Source organism: Equus caballus, chromosome 8 (assembly GCF_041296265.1).
Source record: "Equus caballus isolate H_3958 breed thoroughbred chromosome 8, TB-T2T, whole genome shotgun sequence".
Taxonomy (NCBI): Eukaryota; Metazoa; Chordata; class Mammalia; order Perissodactyla; family Equidae; genus Equus; species Equus caballus.
In genome coordinates, this window is record NC_091691.1 from 31,286,636 (window position 1) to 31,311,713 (window position 25,078).

Below are 25,078 nucleotides of genomic sequence, written 5' to 3' on the forward strand. Positions count from 1 at the left end.
GCCCCCCACGCTCTCCCCCCCACCCCAGCCCCCACCGCACACGCACCCCCAGCCCCTACCCCAGTCTACCGCGGTGCAAGGGCTCCACCAAGCGTCCTCCGAGAGCGCTGCGGCTGACGCTCGGGGTCCCCAGCGGTCACCGCGAATCCGAGCTTCGGCGGGGGTCCGCGTGCGCAAGGGCGGGGAGCCAGGGTCCGCTCCCCAGGAAGCAGCCCGGCCGCGGCCGCCACCGGCCCGGGACCGTCTGGGGACACCACAAGAGCCTTCCTTCGGGCCGCCGCAGCCCGGGTCCCCCGGTGGACGCGTGGGGCGACCGCCGACAGGTTTGGAGCATCCACCCACAGGTGCGGCGGGGGCGGGCCCTTTAAGACGGCGGACGGCGCGAGTGCGGCCGGTGTTTATTAGCATACATTAGCATGCCCCGCCCCGCCACTGGGAGGTGGGCGCCGGGTTCAGTCTGGCTGGGAGGGGCGCGGGGCGCGGGCCCTTTAAGGCGGCGGGCGGGGAGAGCCCGGCCGCGTTCATTAGCATACATTAGCATGGCCCCGCCCCGCCGCGGGAGGCGGGCGCCCGGCTCAGTCTGGCCCGGAGCTGCGCGCGGCGGAGCAGGGTGCAGGGGTGCAGGGGCGCAGGGGCGCGGGGCGCGGGGGAGTGGGGTGCGGCGGCTCAGGAGCGCGGGGCGCGGGGACCTCCACGGCCGCGCCGACCGTCCTGAGAGCGCGATGGGGCCCGGCCCGCCGGCCTCCCGGCCCCGGCTCCCGCCGCTGCCGCTGCTGCTGCTCGCGCTGGCGGCCCGCGGGGGCTGTGCTGCGCCCGCGCCCCGCGCCGAGGACCTTAGCCTGGGAGTGGTGAGTGCGCGGCCGGGATACGGGGATCCGCGGGCCGGGAGGACCCCATCAGGGCGCCTGGCGCCTGCGGGAAGCCGGGGCGCCCTGGACCCATTTCCTGGGCAGGAAAGTTGAGGCTGGGGCGCAGGCTGAGAGCTGATCCTCGCGCACCTAGGTCTGGGCCGACGTTTCCAGGTCTGGGAAAGAGGCACCAGGTTTGTTTCTGGCTCCGTGCGTTCGGAGTGCCCCGCAGCCGCAGGAATCCCCGGAGGTGGGGGTTCGCCTAACCGGAGCCCCCGTCCCCGGCTTGGAGCGGCCCACAGGGGGACCCTCAGGCGAGTGGGAGGGCTGTCGCAGCCGCCCGGAGCAGTGCGCCCCGCGTGCTTTCCCAGTGGGAGTGGAGGGAGGGACGGGCGCGCCCCGACAGCCAAGGAGAAGCCGGGGCTGCGGAGCGTGGTCGCCCGGGAAGGCTGGTGGTTCTCGAGTTTGCTCCGTGGACGGGGTTGGAGAGCAGAGGAGCCGGCGCCCAGCCCCCGCTGGGCATGGATCCTAACCTTTCCACCGCCTGCGCGGCCAGTCCTGGTCTGCCTCCCCTTTGGCTCTGACCTGAGCCTGATGGGCTCCCCTCCCACTCCCAGGCTCAGATGCAGCCCCACCGCCTTGCGTAGCCCCCCTTCCCTATCACCGGCTGTCTCACTGGCTTGGGAACCGTACTGGGGGGCGCCCGCAGTGGTCTCTTCCCTGTTAAGCCCGCCAGGCTCGCAGCTTCTTCCTCTGGACCTGGAAGATTTAGATCAGACTTTATGGGTTTCGCCACCCCCAGGCCGAGGAGGCCAGGCGAGAGCGCAGGGTGCTGGTGGGTTAAGCCCATTCCTTCAGAGGCTCTCTCCCCAGCAGCTGCCCTCACTCTGCTCAGATGCAGGATCCGGGCCAAGGGCCTGGCCTCCCAGCCCCTGGCCCACGTCCACCAGTGGTCTCCTGAAGGGGTGCTGGTGCGGCTTCTGTCCCAGCACTACTGGCATTTGGGAGCTCCGGGTGGATTTCTGTCACCGGGAGCATTCGGGTGCCGGCACTTGGGTGGAATCCGCAGCCGCATGGTTGGCAGGACTTGGCCACGGGTCTTTGGATGAGAAACAGGCTCTGGCCACCCCTGCCCGCCTGCCACAGCCCTTGGAGGGCGCGGCCAGAGCCCTTTCTGTCAGTGTCCAGATGTTTGAGGGACCCCCGGCAGTCTTTCTCCCAGCCAGGCTGCCCTGAAATTGGGATGCCTTTATCCGCCTTCTCCGGGCTTCTTTGTAGCTGGCGGTTTCCCTGATCCGCTCTTGGGGTGCACTCTCCGAGGGCTGGGCTGAGTGACAGTGGAGCCTGGGCCCCTACCTTCCAGCTCCCAGGGGACCTGCCTGGAGGGCTAATGAGGGTCGGCTGGCTCACTGAGGGGATGGAGCCCCTAGAGGTCCAGGCAAGTTCGCTTATCACATCTGGTGCAGTTGTGGAGTTTCTCGATGCCCGCCTGGAGACAGTGGGTTGGGCACACTCCTCCTGGCTTTGAACCTGCGGGCTACGTCTTCTCCCTGCTCCTGTGGGTTCCCTGGTACCCAGGGGGGTCATGGGGTCCCACACCCCATGGGATGCACTGGGCATAGGACGTGGCTCCCCAGCCTGGAGCCTCAGAGACAGCAGGGCCCTGGTGTCTGGCGCAGTGGGTAGAGAGCAGAGGAGGCTGCCCCTGCCCGGAGAGGCTCTGACCCAGGGAAGGCCAGGACCCCTCCCGCCTGGTGTGGGGAGAGCCCACCTGCCTCTAATCTGGGTTTGTAGGCAGAGGGCGGTCTCTGGTGGCATTCGGAGGAATGACACTCAGAACATCTGACCCGAGGTGCAGGAAGCCACAGACAGGCAGAGATTTATGGGGAGGAGGGGAGACTCCTGTCTGTCCCCCTCTCCAGACCACCCCCGGGGCCCACTGACTCTGGATATTCAGGTCTGGAGCTGCCAGCGAGGAGAAGGGCCCCTTTGTAAGTGTGACCTAGCTTCTGCCAGACAGAGCCGTGCCCAGCGGGTCTCCAGCACTGGCTGATCTCCGGGAGGGGCTCCCCCAGCCCAGCCTACCCCCAGTGTTAGCTGGAGAACAAAGCGCCGATTGAGGCCTGTGGCGCCTAGCCAATGGTGGGCTCTCAGGCAGCGGGGGAGCGGGACAAAAGAGAGCGGCTGTGCCCTTCTGGGCTTGTCGGCTGAGCCGCAAGCCCTTCTGGGCCGGAGTTTTTCGTTATTCTCTTTCTGAGTAGGTAATGCCTGTGGCAGAACATTCAGGCGGTACAGAAGGGTCTACGGGGGGACGTCAGTCTGCCCCGTACCCCTCCATTTTCTGCGGATCCTCCTGCAGGTTCTCTGGGCTTATGAAGGGACATAAGAGCTCGGTCCCTTGTTTTTAGAGATGACAGCCTGCTGCCCGCCTCTGTGCGCCTTGTGGTTTCCCTTCACTTCACAATCTGTGCTGGAGACCGTTCCATCCCGGAGTCTGTAGACCTGCCTGGTCCTTTCTGTCTGACCCTGCTCCCATCACGTTTCGTGGCATGGACATCACACCCTGTAGCGAGCTCCGGGCGGACTTGCGGCTGGTTCCTAACATTTTACTGCAGCCAGGAGCGTGCAGAGCACCCTAGTGCCCGAGGCTGAGGCTGAGGGTGTGAGGGACCGGGGCCCAGAAGAGGGAAGCCCGGGTGACAGACTTGAGCCGTAGGGTGTCGCCCGTGGCAGGCATGCCCACCCGTCCTCTAAAGTTTCACTCGGGTGTCTATGCCCAGCAGCAAAGCCTGTGCAGTCTCATCACCTCGCACCACACGGCTGTTGGCGCATCGTTCGATCGCTGACACCCGGACCGGGACGGTGGTTTGTGGCTGAGATTGTGTGTGAGGGTGGCTGGGAAGAAACAGGGCCCTCAGTGGCCCAGGAGGCCCCAGGGGCCAGATGATGGTGGGTGGGAGCCAGGACCTTGGAGCACACACACGTGAAGGCTGTGTCCCCTCCTGGGGCCTGGGGGAGGTGGCAGGGGTGACCGTCACCCTCCTCACCCCAGCCTCGGACAGTGGCCTCTGGATCCCCGCTCCTCAGTGCCAGCACCCAAGTGAGCTGTGGGCCCTCCATGCGCTCAGGGTCCGTCAGACCTGCCTGAGGGCCGGGTGTCTCCCTCGCAGCTGCCGTCTGAGAAACCCAGCCTCGCGCCCTCAGACAAGACCGAGAGCCAGGAATGGTGGCCCCATGCCTTGGTTTCTCCCTGCGCATGGCGAGAGGCGAGGAGAGCATCTGTGTGTCCCACTGTTCTGGGGTCCCTTCCAGGTGAAGGTCCTAAGACCCACCCAACCCCTCCCGGCCCCCCTCCAAGAGACAGAGGCACGCCGTCCAGAAATGAGTTCACGCCTTGGAGCACTCGTTGCCTTTGGGGCCCGCGGCCAGCGTCTGAGTGACGGAGAAGTCCCTGTGGCCTCTTGTGGGAGCCAGTGTGGTGCGGGCAGGACTGCGCTGGCTGCCTGGGGTCTGCGCCCCAGAGCGTGGCCTGTGACTTGGTGGGCCGGCCAGCCAGCCGGACATGTCATTGCCACATGGGCCCTTGGCACAGAGGGAGTTCTGGAACCAGCCCCTACATGTGGATCCCAGGCTGCTGCTCACCAGCCTGTGCCCTACATCCTGGGCCTCAGTCTCCCCATTTGTGAAATGAGAACAGGTCAGTTGGGACGTTAACTGGGCGCTGCCTCTGAGTTGTTTGCAACATCTGCCAGGAAGTGAGCTGCCTTCTCATTCCAGGGGGGAGGCGGGAATGGGGAGAAGGCTGGAGAGGATGGGGGGGTTCAGCTCTCAGACACAGTACCTGCCTGTGGGACTTCCCAGGCTGGTTCCTGCCCCAGGGCCTTTGCACTTGAGCATGTGTGATTTTTGCCTCTTCGTTAGTGGTGATCTGAGCTTCCATGGAGATGCTCTGAGGGCAGAGTCTGTGCCATGCTTGTGAACAGTAACGGGCACGTCTGTCTCACATCAGCTGAGAGCCTACTGGGTCACTCCCGAGCACCATCCAGCTCTCAGGAGGGATGGGACAGAGTGCTCTGGGCAGGACGCAGAGCCTGGCTTCCTCGCATGCATAGAATCAAGCCCCTTTCCTTACCCAGGGGCCCACCTACTTCCATCCCTTCCTCCTGTACCTTAGTCCCACCAGCTCCTATCTGCTCCGTGGACTTCCCAGGCTGGTTCTTGCCCCAGGGCCTTTGCACTTGCTGTTCCCATGGATCATCACATGGCCGGCTGCTTCTCATCTTTCAGGTCTTGGCCCAATGTCACCCCCTAGGGACGTCTTTCTTGGGCACCCAGTTAAGGAGCTCCTCCACTCAGTCTCTCACTTCCCTCATAATCCAGCGGTTAAGGGAATAGACCCTGAAGCCAGAAAGCCCGGGTTCCCATCCCAGCTCTGCCATACTGGCTGTGTTATTGTGGGTAAGTGCCCTAATCGCTCTGTGCCTCAGTTTCCTCATCTGTAAAATGGGGTAATAGTGCCCACCTCATAAGATTGATTCAAGAGTTATTTGAGCGCCTACTGTATGCCAAGTGTCAATTGAACACCGCAGACCACACACTGTGTGCTCATACCGCTTTCCCCAGAGGGGGCTGGAAACACAGAGCAGGTCCGTGAATGGAAAGTGGTCAGTAATTATTAGCGGTTGGGATCACTTCTCGTAACTATTATCTGTGACGTCATCGCCCGCCATCGGATGTCACTTATTTCCGTGTTTGCCTGTTTCTCATTAGTCCTCCCCCTGAGACTGTCTGCTCCGGATGGACACAGGGCAGTCTCCCCAGGTTTTCTCTGTCCCCCAGCGCCTGGCGCAGCAAGTGTTCCATCAGGGTGTCTGATGGACCAGGATGAGCTGTCACAGGGGCAAGCTGGGGCGTCTCTCTGGGGAAGACGCAGGGGTGTGGAGAGCACCCCAATGGCCAGCAGCCCCTGGGGGAAGACGTGCGCAGGGGGACCCACCCTGAGACGCCCCCAGCTCCTTCCTTCGGGTCTTTAGAGGCCGCGTGGATCAGACAGGGACTTGAGCTGGACCGCAGGTCGTCCTTGGCATGCTGCGTGCGGGAGGGACCGAGGGGTGGAGGCGTGGACAGGTGGGGCACAGGGTGGCCCCAGGTCTGCCACCCTCGCTGCTGTGATTTGGGTCGGGGGTGGGGGCCCTATAGCTGCACTACCCACCTTCTGCTGTGGCCTCTGAGCCTCAGTTTCCTCATCTGTGGTTGGGGCTAGTGCTACCGACACCTGCTCTCCACGCCCACAAGGCTGGTGGAGTCCTGCTAGAGACGGAGTGTTAGGCGGGCTGCAGAGCCCCAGGCCAGGGCCAGTCCCGGGCACCAGGGTGGCCCCTCACGGCGCAGCACACATGCCCACTGGGCGCTAGGGGACAGCGTGCGGCCCGGTCCAGCTGGCGTCATTCAGTCCTGGTGTCGGGCTGACTCTTCTGTGCCCCCTTTTCCCCACGTCTCTGTGGGGACAACTGTGACCACGCGCGGGGCTGTGGCGACGACTAAAGGAGTTGCTGCGCTCGTTGGGCGCTTCTGTTTACCACCATTGTGAAGCGCAGGGCGCTGTCCCTCCGCCACCTGCGGAGTGGCTCCGAGCCCCTGGGGGCCCCAGTGGAGACTGTCCTTGATCAGGGCGGCTCCAGGGGGCACCGGGCGCAGCTGCCAAAAGTCACAAGGGAGTTGACCGCGTATGCGTCAGACCTCTTTCACTGTAAACGGGGGCACACTCCGTCACCGGTGATGAACCAGGGTGGGGCAGGCGGGCAGGGACCACGTCTACAGGATGGGGCGCGCACCCTCCTTGCTGGGCCTCAGTTTCCCCATCTGTGGTAAGGCCGCAGCTCTTGGGGTCCTAGGGAGGAGGAAGAGAGCATCTCCTTGGGTATTTGGGATTATCTGCGGTGGGCGACTCCTGTGGGTTTGGGGCTCCCCTCCCCCTTCTCCTCCCAGCAGCCCCGCCCCCTCCCCCCTGCCTTCTGGAAGGTTCACCCTCTGCCTGCGCAGCCTCGTTGCCCTGGAGACGCGGTTGCCCTGGCAACGGCGGAGGGAGGACCCGGTGGGCGAACAGGAAGGGGGCCCAGGCCAGCACCGGCCTGCGGGCTGCCACCGGCTTTGTAGGTATGGAGGGTGCTGGGGTCCCCTAGGGGGAGTTCTGGGCCCCCACCCCGGGGCCGGCTGCGGGGCACCACCGCGGTGGGGACAGGCGGCCTAGGCGGGGCTTAGGCAGCGTTTGCCTGCCAGGACCCCAGCCTCCCTATCTGTGGGGACGGTTCTCAGCTTGGTTTCTCATGTCTCTGGTCAACTCTCCCCTTCCTCCACCCCGTTAGCCTCCTCTGTGTTTCAAAATGTACTCATTTAACTACTAGGGAAAAAATCGAACCCAAGCTATTGGGGAATTTGCCTGCATCCTCCTGAGCCTGGGATGGGCTGGCTTGAGGAGAAAGAGCTGCTGTCTTAGGCGCCCCTCCCTCCAGGCTCGGAGGAAGGTGCCTTCCCAGGAGGGATGGGGGCTTCTCGTTCAAACACATCGGCCTCCACTAAAGACTCAGGGCTGGCCTGGGGGCCCCATGGGCTCTGCAGGCCACATCCATCCATCCGTGTGTCCACCTGAGGGCCCATGACTGCCAGCTTTCCCCTAAACTTGCCAGGGGCTTGTTCTGTTGTCACACATCTCCTTAGGATTTCCCTTGGTGAGCTGGGAAGTTGTTCCCACCCTTGCATTCTGGTGGTCCAGTAATTGACCTAGGAGCCGACCAGGAGGAGAGGGGACTGGCTTTATGATGCTAATGTCATGGGGGGAGGGGGTTCTGCCCCAGGGGCCAGTGGGATGTCTGAGCTTGAGAGCGTAGACCCCAAGCTTAAGCCGGTGGGTCAGCAGGAGGTGGGGGCCTCTGGCCAGCCCCTCAGATTTGGTCCTGTTCTTATGGTCTTACCGCCAGCAAGAGCTGCAAACCGCAGTGCTCCCAGGAGGTGGGCAGGTGGCAGTGGCTGCTGACCGTGGGGAGCAGGGCCGGGCCCGAGGGTAGCTGCAGCCAGCTCTGCAGGTGGACGCAGAGCTGGCTGCTCAGACCTGCAGGGAAAGCCTCCTTCTTTTCAACGTTGGCAAACATTTCAAAACCACCTGAAGTGCTGTCGAAGTCTCTAAAACCTGGAAATGTGTGTGGCCTGCTGGCCAGGCGGCCAGGCTGCCCAGGGACCAGAGAGAGCAGCTCCTCATCCGTGAACCCCGTGGAGCCCTGCTCAGGACAGGAGCACAGCTGCTCCGTGCAGACACTCAGCTGTTATCCCAGCCTGCAGGCAGAATGGCCTGTGAGGTGGGTGCTTCTCCCAGGGTGTTGCAGACCCAGCTGGCCTGAGTGGGGGAAAGTGCCTGCCTGGGTGGCCCCTTCCCCATAAAGGGGTTTTCCTGGTAAGCACCTGCTGACATCCTCATCCAGCATCATATAAGATCTGAAGAAACTCCAGAGGGCTTCCTGGAGGAGGCAGCCTCGAGGTGCTAGGTAGCAGAGCTGCTAAAGTCGTGAGGCACTGGGGCTCTGCAGCTTAGGTCTGTAAACTTAACAAAGGGCTACAAAGATGTCTGCACGTGTTTTCTGACATTTAGAAAGAAAACTGCAGAATCAAAACTATCAAATATTTGTAGGACTTTTCAAAAAAACAGATGTAGGCAGAATGACACATATTGAACACAGCAGGTTCTCTTGGGCATCGCCACTGTCTAGAATAGTGGCGCGCCGTGGGACACACTCAGTAAACTCTGTTGATGACTGACGTGAGCGCGTTTTAATGTGTCTGAAGTGATATGAAGGGGGCTCCTCCCAAAAGAAGGATGCTCAGAGCTGCCAAGATCCTACATCGTGGAGGCAGACCCAGAGTGGGGAGGTGGGCCTGTCCAGGCCAGCACCCACCTCATCTGAGCATAGGGTCACTCCCAAGGCCCCCAGGGTGAAGCTGCCCCTCTAACCAGGAGGGTCCCTTGGTTGCTGCTCACTGAGGAGCAAGTCACTTCCAGCTGCCAGTCCTGCCCGACAGCCTTAGAGGAGCCCCCAGACCCCAGGGGGTCTCCCGGGTCCTCCAGTTCTGCACACACTCTTCCTGCCAGGGCTGGAGGAGGGTCCGGGCCAGTCAGGATTTGGGGACGGGGTAGAGGGACAGAGAACCCCAGGAAGGAGTCAGCGTTTCCTGGGAACGGAGCCATCTGGCTGGTTCTCTGCAGATGTATGCAAATAATATGCAAATCTACAAGGCAGCCCCCTCCCCCCCACCCGTCAGCTGAGGCCTCTGGGAGTTCCAGGAGGGTGGACCCCTCCCTCACCCAGCACCCCGTGGGCCCCTGTGGGGCAGATCCCTTGGGCAGGGAGCCTGTAGGCCTTCTGGGGCCCTGCAACCAACATAAATGAATCAAGAGTTTTTTGTTTTTTAAGATTTTATTTTTCCTTTTTCTCCCAAAGCCCCCCGGGAACATAGTTGTGTATTTTTAATTGTGGGTCCTTCTAGTTGTGGCATGTGAGACGCCACCTCAGCATGGTTTGATGAGCGGTGCCATGTCCACGCCCAGGATTCAAATCCGTGAAACCCTGGGCCACCGAAGTGGAGCGAGTCAACTTAACCACTCGGCCACAGGGCCGGTCCCTCAAGAGAATTTTTTTAATGTCCACCAAAAAGAAAGAAAGGGCCTTCAAGTTGGTGCCTTTCTTGAAGCCAGGTCTGGAAGCAAGCAGGGCTCAGGGAGTCGCTGCAATCCTGCTTTCCGCCCCTGTGGGTCCTCCCCTGGCACCAGCAGAGCACTTTGAATGGAATTGTCACAGCCTGGGAAGTTGATAGAAGCGCCATTTGGCAGCTGAAGAAATTGAAGCACCACGGTGGTGTCAGTGCCCCCCGTTCCCCAGGGCCCCCCATGGGTGGCATCAGCACCTCCCTGTCCCCCAGGGCCCCCCAAGGGTGGCAGAGGCAACTGGGGCTTGGGCAGGGGCTCTATTCGTGTCCGCGGTAAAGGGTCGTCCTGCATTTCTGCTTCCTGTTTCGCTCTGGGGACGCCACAGGGGTGCTTTTCGGCAGAGCTGTCCGCTGACAGTGCCACCTGTGTCAGGTGCTGGTGTGAGCGTTTTCCACGTCTTAGCTTGTTATGTCCTCACGTCCATCCCACATCCATAGGCAGGGAAACAGCCCAGAACGGTTGAGTGACTTGCCCCCATTGCACAGCAAGGAGGTAATCAAGTGGGATTTGAACCCGGGCAGCCTGGCTCCAGAGTCCAGGCGCTTAACCACTGTGAACGTGTGGCTCGTGACTTACTAAGACCCTTCTCCCACAGCTGCCTCTGAAGTACCTTAAGGAAGGGGCAGGCGGTGCCTCGTGGGCTCAGGCGGACTCGAGCCAGGGTGGGCTCCTCTTCTGTGGGGCTGAGCCCCCCACCTCCACCCCTCACTCTGCTTTTTGCCCACAGGAGTGGCTGAGCAGGTTCGGCTATCTGCCCCCGGCAGACCCCACAACGGGGCAGCTGCAGACGCAGGAGGAGCTGTCCAAGGCCATCGCCGCCATGCAGCGGTTCGGAGGCCTGGAGGCCACCGGCATCCTGGGTCAGTCCTCCAGGGACGGTGCGGACAGTCCTCCCTCAGCCCCACCTCCTGAGGCCTGGTTTCTCCTAACGTCCCCTCCTCCCCTTTGAGGCTCTGTACCCGCTCCAGTCTGCCCGTGGGGGCCGGGGGACAGGCCTACTGTCCCTGGGGCAAGACGGAGGACTCCTGCCCGGGAATCCTCCATTGGCGCCCTCACCACCCCCGGGTCTGGATGGAGTGGCAGGTGTGTGCCAACCACCCCCAGACCCCGTCTCCACACCCTACAGCGCGTCTCCAACTCATTGCCCACGGGGCTGGGCGGGCCAGCTGTGGGGGCGGGATCCGGCCACCACACCCCAGTAGATTCTTGTCCTGCCGGGTGCCAGCCCTGTGTTGCCAGAACTCCCAGCTCGAGAAACCAAAAATCTAGGGCGTTTCTCTGAGCACCCCACTTTTTACATATTGGCAACGAATTCTGATTTTGTAAAGACCCTCTGCATGGCTGGCTGATCGAAACTCGTCTGTCCCCAGGCCTCTGAAAGGGTAGACACATGTGTGTCACACCGAGCTGGTCAGGTGTATGTCATGTGAAATGCAGGGAGCGTGGGCAACACTGGTCAGTGTCAGGGCCACATGAGAGACCACTCCAACTGGTCAGGGCCCTGCTGTAAGTTAGTGAATGCTGTGAACGACCTCTGTCCTGGTCTGTGGACATACCCCTGGCAGTGGGGCCTGGACCTTGTCTCCAGCAGAGCTCAGGCCGGGAGCCGGGGGCATGGGATGGGAGCTTGGTGCCAGCCCTGCAGGAGCTGCTGGGAATCCCGGGTTGGGGGTGGATGTGAGCTGGGCCTGGCCCCTGACCCCACCCACCCCTGCAGATGAGGCCACCCTGGCGCTGATGAAAACCCCTCGCTGTTCCCTCCCGGACCTCCCGGCCGTGATCCTGTCTCGAAGGAGGCGCCAGGCTCCGGCCCCGACCAGGTGGAGCAAGAGGAACCTGTCGTGGAGGTGGGTAGGTGGGGCTGCCCCTGGCCTGGCCTTGCCCGGGGCCTCGGAAGGGAGCACCCGTAAACCGAGAGCTTAAGGCATGAGGAATGTATCCTTTTGGTTCTGGAGGCCAGACCCCAGATCCAGGTGTCACAGGGCTGGGTCCTTTGAGGCTCTGAGAGAGAATTGGTCCCAGGCTCCTCCCGCCTGCGGTGCTGCCCGCAGCCCTTGGCCGCAGCGCTCCAGTACCTGCAGCTGTCCTCACACGGCCTCTCCACTGGGGTCTGCATGTCCTCTGTCTCTCGCAGGGACGCTCCCCGGGGTTAGGGTCCACCTGATGCAGGATGATCTCGTCTCAGTGCTTCCCTTCAGTTCATCCTCAAAAGCCTGTTTCCAAATAAGGTCCCTGATGCTCAGCCCTGGGAAGGATGTTGCCGGGAGCCCCCTTAGCCCAGGGTGGGGGCACTTTGCATGTCCTGGGTGACCCGACCCCAGCTCTGGCCCCACCCGCCCTAGAGTCCGCACGTTCCCCCGCGACTCGCCCCTGGGCCGCGACACGGTGCGCGCGCTCATGCACTACGCCCTCAAAGTCTGGAGCGACATCACGCCTCTGAACTTCCATGAGGTGGCCGGCAGCGCTGCCGACATCCAGATCGACTTCTCCAAGGCTGACCACAATGACCGCTATCCCTTCGACGGCCCCGGCGGCACCGTGGCCCACGCCTTCTTCCCGGGCGACCATCACACTGCGGGGGACACCCACTTCGACGACGACGAGGCGTGGACCTTTCGCTCCGCAGGTGCGTGGGGGCTGGGGCTGAGCTGTGGGGACCCTGCACAACCCAGGGGCACCGACAGACCCCATGGTGTAAGCGGGAGCCACGCCTGCCCCCTGGAGACAAAGAAACCCCCACGACTCGCTTAGGAACGCCAACCGCAGTAGCCTGAAGCCGCATGTTATCTCACTATGAGCACAGCTGGGCGCTTGTAGTTTAGGCCGATCCCGCGAAACCGTCCAGGGCAGGGCCACCCCGCCACGCTGATCTCAGCTGGACTCGCGTGTCTGGGACGATGGGTGACATGGCATATGTCTCCTCCGACTGACTGAGCCCAGCTATCCTCCTCCTGTCTCAGCTTCTGAGAGACAGCAGAAGCTGGCAAGGCCTCTGCGGGCCCTGGAGCTTCTGCTAAGTTCTCCTGGCCAGGGAAGTCTCAGGCCCCCAGGTTCAAGGTGGGTGGGGACATGAGTCTACATACCAGCCTGGGTGGCCCAGCCCAGTGGGCCTGAGAAACCAGCAGTGACCTCCTGGGACCCGTGGTCTCCTCTGTGCTGGGAGCCCAGGCCCATCCTCCAGGGCCAGGGAATCCATTCAGCCGTGGGGTACAGGGGTCCTGCAGCGGCCCTCTATCTTGGGGTCCAGGTAGCCAGCAAGGCCTAAAATACTTACTCTGTGGCCTGGACAGCGAAGGCTGGCACCCCACCGTGAATGGCACAGGCAGCTGGGGGAGGACCAGGACAGCCCAGGCACCGAGAAGCCACTGCAGGTCCCGTGGGGCCTCGGTGAGCACCAGCCCAGCCTGAGTGGCTCTCAGAAGCCTCTGTCCAGTCCCAGCGCCTCCTGCACAGCCAGGACGTGCGCCCATCACACCTACCCTGGGGGCGGCCGGCCCGGCGGGGCTGGTGGTTCCTCCCTTGGCTCACGGCTCCCCGTGTCCACAGATGCCCACGGCATGGACCTGTTCACCGTGGCTGTCCACGAGTTTGGCCACGCCATCGGGCTGAGCCACGTGGCAGCCACGCGCTCCATCATGCAGCCCTACTACCAGGGCCCGGTGGGCGACCCGCTGCGCTACGGGCTCCCCTACGAGGACAGGGTGCGCATCTGGCAGCTGTATGGTGAGTCCTACCCCCAGAGCCAGGGTGGGGCACCCCAAGGCGGGGGCAGAAATGCCAGGGCCCTCAAGCACAGACCCCCACGGGAGGAGGCTGGCTCCGTCCCGCTCACCGTGGTGTGTGCAGACCCTACCCGGCTCACACGAGCTGCTCCACGGAGTGTGTGGGATGGACAAGTGAGTTCTGCCACTGGGCATCCTGGGAGCTGGGGCCCTGCTGGCCTCTCCGCAGAGCTCTGACATCTGCAGACTTGTTTTTGTGGTAGTAAAATTTACCATTTTAACCATTTTAAGGGGTGCAATTCAACGACATGCAGTACATTCACACTATTGTGCAGCCATCTTTCTCTAGTTCCAGAACATTCTCATCACCCCCAACCAAAGGAGGCTCCGTGCCCATCGCCTCACTCCCCATTCTCCCCTCTAGCCAGCAACCACTAGTCTCCTTTCAGTCCCTGTGGCTTCACCCATTCTGGACATTTCACATAAATGGTGTCGCACACTAGGTGGCCTCCTGTGTCTGGCTTCTCTCCCTGAGCACCGTGTTTCCAGGGCTCGCCCGCGTCACGGCATGCACCAGTTCACTCTGCTCAGGGCTGAGCGGTTTTGTGTATCCATTCATCCAGGGATGGACATTTGGGTTGTTTCCACCTCTTGGCTGTTGTGAATAGTGCTGTTGTGCACACGCACGTACAAGCTTTTGTTGGAACACCTGTTTTCTGTCCTGTGGTGTCTGTACCCAGGAGTGGAATTGCGGGGGGTGTGTAAACACTCGTTTAACTCATTGAGGTGCCTGCGTCTTTCACTCACGTGCTGCGACGCTCCGGCTCCGGGGTGGGAGTCCGTCCTGCTCGCCACTGTGGCCGGTGCTGGATCCCGTGCGCGCACAGAGTCTGTCCACCCGGTGGCCTCAGTCCATCCTGGGGCCTCCAGGAAGCTGGGTGGGATTTGGAGGGAGGCGGACGTGCCGCGGTTCAGTGCAGCTTCTCTGTCTTCACAGGCGTTCGGGAGTCCGTGTCCCCCACAGCACAGCCCGATACCCCCGAGCCTGAGGAGCCTCCCGCCCTGCCGGAGCCCCCCGACAATCGGTCCAGCACCCCGTAAGCTGTGGGCCCCTGGTCTCTACCCTGCGGCTTGTCTCTCCGCACCCAGCACTGCGCCCAGCAGTGGCTCCAAGTCTGGCTCAGGCTCTTCTGAGAAGAGCACAGCTCTGGGCTGGCTGAGCCTGAGCGACAGTTTCTGTTCTTAAACTCCTTCGGCAGTGGAGGGGCCACCTGCTCGCCGCAGCCGGGACCAGGCAGAGGGCTGGGATTTCCAGTGTGTGATGTCCTCTCTCCTTTGCCCCAGTCGTCTCCTGCCGCGCACGTAACAAGCCCCCTGCCTAGTGGCATCAGTCCACCACCACATCCTTAGGCTCAGGGGTTCTGTAGGCCGAGGATTCAGACGGGGCACGGCCAGGGGTTGGCCTCTGCTCCAGGGTTGGGGACATTCACTGGGGGCTGGAATCATCCCGACTCAGGTCTGGTGCCTGGGCTGGGCTCAGCTGGAACAGTCAGCTGGGCGCCCATCCCGTGCACGAGACTGGATCGTGAGAGGGCGTGTCCCAAGGGAGCATGTCCTGAGCCGGGTGAAAGCTGGCAGCCGTTTAGGACCCAGCCTCAAAATCTCTTACCCCGAGCCCTTTGGTTGAAGCGGTCAGAGCCCGCCCACTCTCAGTGGACCCTCAGTGGACCTGGTGCCACAGAATCTGCAGAGGCCAGCCCTGCCCTCCCCCACCTCTGCCCCGACAGCCTGGCACACCTCCTGCCACCTTCAGGCTCCCACAGACTCTAAACACAGAAACAGCAAACACCTGTATACTTAGGCTTCTGTGGCATGGTGTGGTTTGGTTCTGGTTATCCGGAAATGGGATGGCTTTATGCTTTTCTCACCTAGCCGTCAACGGGGAACTCTCGGTGAGGGCATGAGGAACCACTCCAGCTTGCTTTGTTGTTCTGCATGTCAGTTGTTTGTTGAGTAAGTAACAGATGCCAGCAGGGCGCAGTTCTCAAGGGGCAGACGTCTGTGTGTGTCCTTCCAGAGAGGCCCTGTGCATCAGTGAGAACACCGAGTGTGCGGTGCGCGTGTCCACACCGCGGGCACGCCGTTGCCGCTCTGCCGCGCCCTCCTGTGCTTGGCCGCGGAGGTCTGTGTCTGGGGAGGACGCCTGCTTCTCTAAGAGCTGCGTCCGTGCGCCCTGCGCTGTGGTTAAGTCCTGTGTCGGGGGACGTTTAATTTGTTCCTGACCTTTATTCATCACGAATGCTGTTGTGGGTACTGTCTGTGGGGCAGAGCTCCAGACCCAGAATCGGGGTCCCCTGGCAGGTGCCTTCAGCGTCTCAGTGGACAGTGCCCAGTTGACTTCTCGATGTTACAGCCACTCACACTCCTGCCAGTGGTGTGCAAGAGGTGCTTGTCCAAGTGCTCCCAGCACCCCACTCGCTCACAGGGCTCATCTTTGCCAACCACAGAAAAGGGACTCATTTTAATTTGCCTTTCTCTCTCGACGCATCTGTTGTGTGTCCCACAGCCTGCAGGCAATGACGGGGCCTCCTTCAAAGATGCTCGTCCCCCGGGGTTGTGCAAAGCCCAGCTCCCCATGGTGGCCAGGGAAGGGGGCTGCCCCCAGCCCACCTGGCTCTCTCTGCCCCCAGGCCCAGGAAGGACGTACCTCACAGGTGCAGCACTCACTTCGACGCGGTGGCCCAGATCCGCGGCGAGGCCTTCTTCTTCAAAGGTAACCCCGGCAGGGTCCAGCGGCCAATGGGAGGAAGCACGGGCCCCGCCCTGGGCCCCAGACCCGCCACTTGCAGCCCCACCCCCTCTTTCCTCCCAGGCAAGTACTTCTGGCGACTGACCCGGGATCGGCACCTGGTGTCGCTACAGCCGGCGCAGGTGCACCGCTTCTGGCGGGGCCTGCCGCTGCACCTGGACAGCGTGGATGCCGTCTACGAGCGCACCAGTGACCACAAGATTGTCTTCTTCAAAGGTGGGCAGTTCCCACCCAGGCGCTCTGCCAGCGTCGCTGACAGTGGGCCCACAGCCTACACTCCCTGGGACCCCCAAAGCTTGCATCTGCAATGGAGGCCCATCCTGTGGTTCACTCTAAGCACAGAGCAGAGAGCAGTTCATTAATTTGTGCACGTGACTCGAATTTATTGAGCACCAACTCTGTGCCCCTCACTGTGTGCCCACTGCAGGCACACGGTGGGCAAAACAAACGAAAATCCGGCCCTCGTGGGAGGCAGACATTTAGAACCCATAAGGAATAAGGAAGTCCATTTCAGACAGACATGAGGGACCTGCCAGTGCAAAGGCCCTGAGGCAGAAACAGTCCAGCTGAGTGCGAAGAACGTCGGAGAGGACAGTGAGGCTGGAGCCAAGTGAGATGTGAGGTGGTGGGACAAAAGTGCAGGTTGGCACCCAAGGGGCCTGGGGAGGAGCTGGATTTATTCTTGGTGCACTGGGCCACCACCTCCAGCTCCCACATCTCAGTCCAGGATGGCAGTTTCACTAAAGGAGGGGCGTCACTGCTCCTGGGGCTGGGCCCGGCCGAGGCTGCTCCCGGGGAGCCTGCTGTCTGGGGAGAAGGGAGGCCCCCCCCAGCCTGCAACCAGAAGCAGCCCTGCATGTTCCGGGGGCCCCTGGGGACCGCGAGCCGTCCTCAGTCACAGTGCACTGCTGTGTGCGAGGGCAGCTGTGTTTTGGGGTGACGGGGTCTGATTCCCCAGGGTGAGGCCGCCCTACTGCAGTGACCAGCTCTCCAGCCCGGCCTCCCCGTGTGGGGCTCAGGGCCCGACCCTCCACGCTGACAGTGGAGTCACTGTCTCCCGAGTCGCCGCCAAGGGCCAGCCACAGTCACAGTGGCTTCACAGTGTCTCTTAGATTTGGATTATTTCCCAACATTTGAAAATCGAGAGATTCCCCCTTTAGGCTCCATAGTCCCGTGTTTGAAGTGTCAGTGTGGCCCCCGGGGCCTGCGCTTTTGCAAGGCAGCGTCAGCCCAGCAGGCCGGGCTGCCCGCGCCCAGGTCGCCCCACCCGGCCCCGAGGAGAGCCTGCAGCCCCTGTCCTCGTGTTCGCCCGGGGCTGTCTGCAGGTGAGCTGTCATTGCCTTCATCCCCTCCCCTGCTCACAGGCATCCCAGCTGTTTTCTGTCTCCAGCAAAGGATTTTTAGGTTTATTTTTGTTCTTAATTGTGGTAAAAATCACGTAACGTAAAATTTACCATTTTAACCATTTTTAAGTGGACAATTTGGTGGCATTAAGTGCATTCATGTTGTTCAACCATCACCACCGTCCATCTCCAGGACTTTTTGATCTTTCCAAACTGAAACTCTGACCCCATTACACACTTGACTCCCTGTGCCTCTCCCCAGCCCCTGGCACCCACCCTTCTACTTCCTGTCCCTATGGATTTGACTCCTCCAAGTCCCCATATAAGTGGGATCACACACTGTTTGTCCTTTGTGTCTGGCTTATTTCACTCAGCGTCCTGCCCTGAGTTGCAGTCTGTGTGAGGATTTCCTTCCTTTTTAAGGCTGAATAATATTCCATTGTACGGAGAGACTGCCTTGTCTATCATCTGTTGATGGACACTTGGGTTGCTTCCCCACTATAGCTACTGGGATTAATGCTGCTGTGAACGTGGATGTGCACATATCTCTTTGAGACCCTGCTTCCAGATCTGTTGGGTGTATCCCCAGAAGCTAGATCCTATGGTAATTCTTTGTTTAATTTATTTTTTTTTTCTGTTGGGAAGATTGGCCCCGAGCTAGCGTCTGTGCCAGTCTTCCTCTACTTTGCGTAGGATGCAGCCACAGCATGGCTTGAGGAGTGGTGCTGTGTCCGTGCCCAGGATCCAAACCTGTGAACCCCTGGCCACCAAAGCAGAGTGCACGAACTTAACCACTACGCCACCAGACCAGCCCCATTTTGTTTAATTTTTTGAGGAACTGCCAAAGTGTTTTCCACAGTGGCTGCACCATTCTACATTCCCACCGGCAGCGTCCAGTTTCCTCACATCTCCACCAACATGTGGCTGTTCTCTGTCTTTCGGATCAGCGCCGTCTGCATGGGGGTGAGGTGGCGGCTCACTGTGGTTTTGCCGTGTGTTTCCCTGGTGATTCAGGATGCCGAGCAGCTTTCCAGGCACTTATTGGCCGTTTGAATATCCTCCTTGGAGAAATGTCTATTCCAGTCCTTTGTCCAGAGGATTTTTAAACGTTCTGCTTCATTTGTTTTCTGAATAACAGGGTTGATTATCGCTGAGCAGAGGAGAGCACATGACGACACCTGCCCCAACCTAATTTTCTCTTCCTCACCCTCCTGCTGTGGCAGTGCAGTGTAGCCGCGTTTCCAGAGCGCAAAGTGGAGGATACACCCAAAGAGCATCTTAAACTATTTTTTGAAAGTTTGGCATACATGGATTTGAAATTCTGGTGATCTCTAAGCGTGTGGCTCTGTGGGAAGTCTGCCGGGGGTGCCCACACACACTGGCTAGGCCTGGGATGAGGCCTTTCTCATCTTTGCCCGTGAAGATGCCCGTGGCCCAGCTGGTCACAGAAGTGGATGAGGAGCGCAGAGCAGAGTGGCGTCTCGTGGGCGTGACTCACCCGGGGTTTCCTTTCCCTGTCTATAGAGTGGTTGCTGTCTCGGAACCTGGGTCTCCGAGTGGCAGGACCCTGGGCAGGCAGATGGGCACTCAGTGAATCCTTGCGAGGCCTCCTGGGTGTCCTGCTGTGGGGCGATCCATCGGGTGGCTGGCTGGGGAGAAGCGAGGGCTGGAGCCCCCGCTGCTCAGGGTGGGCTGAGCCCCGGCCCACGGCTCTTTCTCTCGCCCCCAGGAGACAGATACTGGGTGTTCAAGGACAATACCGTAGAGGAAGGGTACCCGCGGCCCATCTCTGACTTCGGCCTCCCGCCGGGCGGCGTCGATGCCGCCTTCTCCTGGGCCCACAATGACAAGACTTATTTCTTTAAGGACCAGCTATACTGGCGCTACGATGAGCACACGCGGCGCGTGGACCCCGGCCACCCCGCCCGGAGCCCCCCGTGGAGGGGCATCCCCAGCACACTCGACGATGCCATGCGCTGGTCAGATGGTGAGCCAGACAGGGTGGCCTCGGTCTCCCCGCCTGTAGAGTGGGATCACCAGAGGGCCGTGGGAGGAGGCCTTGAGCCGATGTGCCCACACCGCTGCTGCCCCAGAGCGTCCAGGGGTCCCCGCGGCCCACCTGCTCAGGCGCTGTTCCCTCTCCCCCATCCTGCCTCGCCCCCGTGTCCCTCCTCCAGCCTCACAGCCTCCGCCTCCTGCTGCTCACGCACCCCCCGGGGGCCTCTGCGCTTGCGCTCCAGAGCACGAGACTGCACCCCCTCCCCACAGGGCCTCTCCTGGGCCTGGCATGTCTTCTGTTTTGTTTTCAAAGCAGCGTCTCCCACACCTAGAATGGCCTGGCACATAGTAGGCCCTTGGTAAATACCCAGTGAGGAAAGAAACTGAGAGGTGCTCTCAGCCGTGCCCCTGCTTCCAGGCAGCTCCCCGGAGCTTCCCCGGCCCGAGCGCCCTGGGTGCCCGCAGATCAGCCCGGGGCTGAGACAAAGACTCAAAAGTCTTCTCCACCTCCCCCAGGCCCGCCACTATTTGCTCCCTCGCCCCCTGCTGTCTAGCCTGATGCCCACGCTGCAGTCCCCCAGCTGAGGCGCAGCCACCCGCCAGAGCTCAGCCCACTTCTCCCCTTCTCCCCCGCCAGGTGCCGCGTACTTCTTCCGCGGCCAGGAGTACTGGAAGGTGCTGGACAGCGAGCTGGAGGTGGCGCCCGGGTACCCGCAGCCCACCGCCCGGGACTGGCTGGTCTGTAGGGAGCCGCAGGCCAATTCCGCAGGCTCGGGCGCAGGTGTAGACGGGGAGGCGGGGGCCCATGCGCGTCCGGGCCAGCACGACCGGAGCCGCTCAGAGGACGGCTACGAGGTCTGCTCCTGCACCTCCCTGGCCTCCCCGGCCCCGGGGGCCTCGGGGCTGCTGCTGGCCACCGCGCTGCTACTGCCGCCCAGCATCCTGTGGACCCTGGCCCAGGCCCTGGCACTCTGACAGCCGGCACAGCCCACAAGGGGACACACCCTGTGAGGGGACAGATGGGTCGGGCTGCCGAGGGCCACAAAACCAGGGACTAGTGCCCCTGCCCTCCAGTGCCCGAGACAAGAGGTCCTGGAGAGACTGATGCCACATGGGGACTGACCGTTGCCAGCCCCTGAGCAAAGCCTGCTCGTCCTGGCGTCTGGGATGGGGACAAGACCAGCAGAGGGCGCTGCTCCTCGAGCCTGCCTGCGCCGCGGCCTTGGACAGACAGGAGGCGGCGACCTGCCGCCCTTCTCCTCCGCCCGCCCTGCCCTGCCCACCGGCTGTGAGCTGGGTGGCTCCCTCCCGGCCAGGGTGGGCCGAGGAGCCGTCCTGTCGGCAAGCGAGTGACTGGACCCCGCACAGCTCTGCCGAGGGGCCTTCACCCAAGCCCCCTGCCCCTGCCTCGGGCTAACGGCCACTCTCCTGGCCTGGGCCACTGACCCCACCGCGCGACCATGCCGCTGTCCCCAGTCCCGTGGGTGCTGGTTGCCTTGCGCAGGGCAGCCCCCAACACACAGACGAGCCCCCTGAGCTGGGCCCCGGCCTGTCCCCACTTGTGACGCGTTCAGACAAACATGACCTATCCCCACTTCCTGTTGGCTCAGGCTCGGCTCGGTGATGCGCCCCAGGCGGGGCTGTGGGTGGGCGTCCTCTGGGGCTGACCCCAGACCCGCCTGCACTCCGGCGGTGGGGGCAGCCGGGAAGGCCTGCCGGTGTCACTTCCTGCCCTGCGTTTGTCGACGCCATCCTGTCCAGCGCTCTTCGACTCCTCTGTGTCCCCAGGCATCACACACGTTTCACAGGTGTCAGTGGAGCCTCCCGCCTGCAGGTAGGGTCAGGCCGGGTCAGGTCTCAGAACCGAGGCTCTGGCAAGTTCTCACTGACGCGTCTGCCCGCGCGTGGGTCCTGTGCGGGACATGCAGAAGGAGATGAGCTCCTGTTCTTGGGCGAGGCTCCCAGGACACCGTCTGCAGCCCCGAGTGCCACCCAGCAGGCTGTGCAGGGAGGCAGCCGGGCCTGCCAGTCCAGGGAGCGGCCGCTCCATCCCTCTGCTCCTCTACTCCCTGCTGTGAGTCCAGGAGGGCAGCCGCGCCCTCCCACCAGAGAGGCAGGGAGTGGGGACCGGAACCCCTTCAGTTGGGGGACGACCTTTTTCTGGAGGCCTTGGTGCCAGCCTGGCCTGCTCTTGCTGGCAGGAGTGACTTATCAGTGTGTCTCCTGGTGCATGCACCGGGGTGGGACATTCCTTGCCCCGCACTGAGCAGCCAGAGATGCCCCCAGGATGGGGCCACCTGGGTCGAGAACCTCTGGCCCAGTTGAGTCAGCATGCCCTCCCTGGGGCTGGGGAGGGCCTTCTAACACCTGGAGCAGAGTGGGGTTCAGTGAGGAAGAAGAACAGTGCAGGGAGGAGCGACAACTGTAAGTAGGGCGAACAGTGCCTGCGGGGCCACTTTAGAGCAGGGGTTCCCCAGGCGGGGGACTGGCCAGCAGCTTCGGGTGTCTGCGGAGCTGGTGGAAACAGCTTCTTGGCCCTACACTGGGCCTGCCGGTCAGAGTCAGAGTGCTGGGGTGGAGCTGACCATCTTTGTTGACCCCCACTCATAAATGTGATGCAGGGAACAGGGAACGTTTGCGAACCACTGCTTTCCAGGGGGATCCGGAAAGGCCCTGAGCAGGAGGGTGAGGGGAAACCGAGGGAGGAGGGGTTGGTTGTGCAGCGGTCAGAGGCAGGGCAGCCCGGGGAGGGGACAGCAGGGGCAGACGCCCTGGGGTATGATGGGCCTGCTCCTGCAGAAGGCCCTCCGGCCAGAGAGTAGCAGGGAGGTGCCCAGGGGGCAGGGCCGGCCCGGGAGGCTTGTAGGGCTGTAAGGCATTGGGATTTGCTCCCTGCCTGTCATGTTGGGAAGTTGTCATCAAATTTCCCCCACTGGCTCCAGGGAGGGGCAGAAAGGCTCCCACTTCTCCGAGGAGAGTACAGGCTCCTATGCTCCATGCTCCCACCCCTACCTGACGCCCCAGTAGCAGAGGCAGGCCCAGGACGCGGCCAGGCTCAGGGTCCATCCAGGATGAGCAGCCACAGCCAGAGAGGCAGGCTCCGGGCCAGGCCCTGTGCTCACTGAGCCAAGCCGGGCCACATCCCGCATCCATCTGTCCTCCGTCTGGTCCCTGGAGCCGGGAGGGGCCTGCTCATCCAGGGCACCCCTAGTGTGGTCCCGCTTCGTCCTCCCCCGGCCTGCTGGAGTCTGCCTTGTGCCCTGGCGCAGCTGGGGAAACGGCCCAGAGCGGGTTCCCAGGTCCACTGGGCACACAGCCCCTGGCTGTGGCCCAGCTTGGCAGAAGGCACGCAGGCTCTCAGGGTCGGGGGTGGTTCTGCCATGTGTTAAAGCCAAACGGTCTTTTATAAACCTCCCCAGCGGGTCCGTCCTTGAGGGGTCTGCAGGAGGTCCAGAGGGGGCCAGTCTGCATGTCAGGTCACAAGCGACAACCTGGCAGGGACGGTCGCAGCCCCTAGAGGCTGCAAACTGGGGGCTGAGCGGATGCACTGTGCTTGGTCCCGTCCTTTGTATACGTGTGTGTCTGCAAATTTTGAGGTAATCACATGTTTACAGAGACGTGGCAGGTAGGGAACCTGAACGTTTTTACCTAAACCACTGGGAGTACGTTGACACCCCCCCCCACCCCCTGGCACTTTTCCATGTTTTTCTTGGAAACCAGGACTTTCTCCCAAGGTCGCATCAGGAAATAACAACACATCAGACCCACTCAGGTGTCTCCATTTGTCCTAACGCCACCTGCTTTTGGAAGGGCCCGACCCAGGTTCACCGTGCACCCGGCTGTCCTGTGGTTTTGTGACCTCAGCCTGGAGTGGCTCCTGGGTCTCCTTGACCCCCACGGCCTTGGCACTCGTGAGGATCGTGGGCCGGCTGTCCTGTGGTTTTGTGACCTCAGCCTGGAGTGGCTCCTGGGTCTCCTTGACCCCCATGGCCTTGGCACTCGTGAAGATCGTGGGCAGGCTGTCCTGTGGCCGCTGGTCCATGTCATTGGCCTGAAGTGTCCCCACAGTTACATTCCAGTTCTCCGTCTTTGTCAGGAATGTCACAGAATGATCCTACGCACGGTCTTTCCGTTTTAGGTGAGTCACTGTTTAAACACCTGGAGACGTCGTGTAAAATTCTGGATTTTCAGTCAAAGTCTCTTTTTACCTCAGACTATGCTTAGAGAAGCTGTGGGCCCCCCCGGGGAGGCCTGCATCCATGATGACAGACCCAGAGTGACCCCTCAGAAGGAGGCCAGAGGTCTCAGGCCACAGCAGTGAGGACAAGGACCCCAGGCGAGGTCAGCGGGCAGGCCCAGGTGCTGGCTGACCTCAGTGTGACTCGGCCTTGTGAGCCAACACACAATCCCATGTGCGTGGATGTTGAGTTTACAAAACACCCACACGCTGACCTCAGGGGCCAGAACATGCAATCTAGTTCCCAGTTTACAGGTAGGGAAACTGAGGCAATGGTCTTCTGGTCTTCACTCGAGTGGCCATAGCAAATACCACAGATGGGGCTTAACCCCCAGAAACTTATCTCTCACAGTCCTGGAGCTGGGATGTCCGGGTCAAGGGTCGGCAGATTGGTTCCTGATGAGAGCCACTTCCTGGTAGGTAGACGGCCCCCTCTGGCCTGTGCTCACATGGCTGAGCGAGTGAACTCTGGTCTGTTCTCCCTATAAGGACACTAATGCCATCGTGGGGCCCCATCTTCATCACCCAGGCTGTCCCTAACCACCTCCCGAGGGCCCCACCTCCTAGCACCTGCCCTGGGGTTAGGGCTTCAGCATCCAGACTGGAAGGAACGCAGACAGTACCCGACCTGCAGGGAGAGTGGGCCACAGCACCGGGGCCACGGCACGGGTGGGACTGAGGCAGGCTCAGATCCTGCCACACCTCACCCCCTCCCACCACCTTTCCTGGGAGCAGATTTGGGGCTGCAGGGGCCCTGGGGACTCATGGCTCCAAAGAATAGTCATGACAACACAGTTCCTGGTCCTGTTCTGCACTTGACAAATACAAGGTCCTTTGACCCCTCCCTGCGTGCCTAAGGGGAGGGGATGTGGTCCTCTCCACTTTCCAGATGAGGAAACAGGCTGGGCGAGGGGTGGCGAGTTTGGGAAGGTCAGGCGTTTAGTGGGTGAGGGAGCCGGTCGTGTTCTGTGGGTCCTGCTCAGACTAGTGTGGCTCTTCCTGTGCCCTGGGCCCCGGGGGTGGCTGCACGTTGGAATCCCAAGGATGAGGAGCAGCCGTCCCTCCAGGGCTCTGGGGGCGGTGTCCTCCCAGCTCGCAGGGCGGCTCCAGCCGCTGTGTGCCTGCCAGCCTCCGTCCCCAGCTGGGAACTGGGCCCTGCTGGTCCTGCGGTCCCTACCCGCCCTGAGTCCACAGTGGGTGGCAGGACCCTGGTGTGTCAGGAGAAACGAGAGGAAAGAGAAGCAGACCGACCCCAGCCGCCACCCCGACCCCCGTCTGCTCTCTCTGGGCCGTTTGCCCCACTGCGACTGTGTGACGAGTCGCCCAGAGCAGGTTGTGGACAAGTTCTCTTGAGTCAGGGTTCCAG

At 62.0% G+C, this 25,078-nt stretch overlaps 1 protein-coding gene and 1 long non-coding RNA gene across 3 annotated transcripts; both read left to right on the plus strand.

Annotated features, from left to right (window-relative positions):
• The first annotated feature begins 603 nt into the window (after positions 1 to 603).
• MMP17 (matrix metallopeptidase 17) lies at positions 604 to 21,074 on the plus strand. Of its 2 annotated transcripts, none has more exons than XM_023647353.2 (10): positions 604 to 848; positions 10,331 to 10,463; positions 11,321 to 11,450; positions 11,946 to 12,229; positions 13,150 to 13,326; positions 14,323 to 14,422; positions 16,016 to 16,098; positions 16,198 to 16,350; positions 19,207 to 19,464; positions 20,113 to 21,074. In XM_023647353.2, exons 1-10 carry the CDS (start codon positions 723 to 725, stop codon positions 20,448 to 20,450), a joined length of 1,782 nt encoding a protein of 593 aa, XP_023503121.1. In that variant the 5' UTR covers positions 604 to 722; the 3' UTR covers positions 20,451 to 21,074. The 2 variants fall into 2 exon arrangements, with proteins under 2 accessions (XP_023503121.1, XP_070076531.1); XM_070220430.1 differs by lacking the exon at positions 604 to 848 and adding an exon at positions 6,929 to 7,004.
• Positions 17,328 to 18,184, plus strand: LOC138915233 (uncharacterized). The gene is made up of 3 exons (XR_011420889.1): positions 17,328 to 17,459; positions 17,982 to 18,081; positions 18,171 to 18,184. It is a non-coding gene; the product is annotated as an uncharacterized lncRNA (long non-coding RNA).
• Positions 21,075 to 25,078: the final 4,004 nt, after the last annotated feature.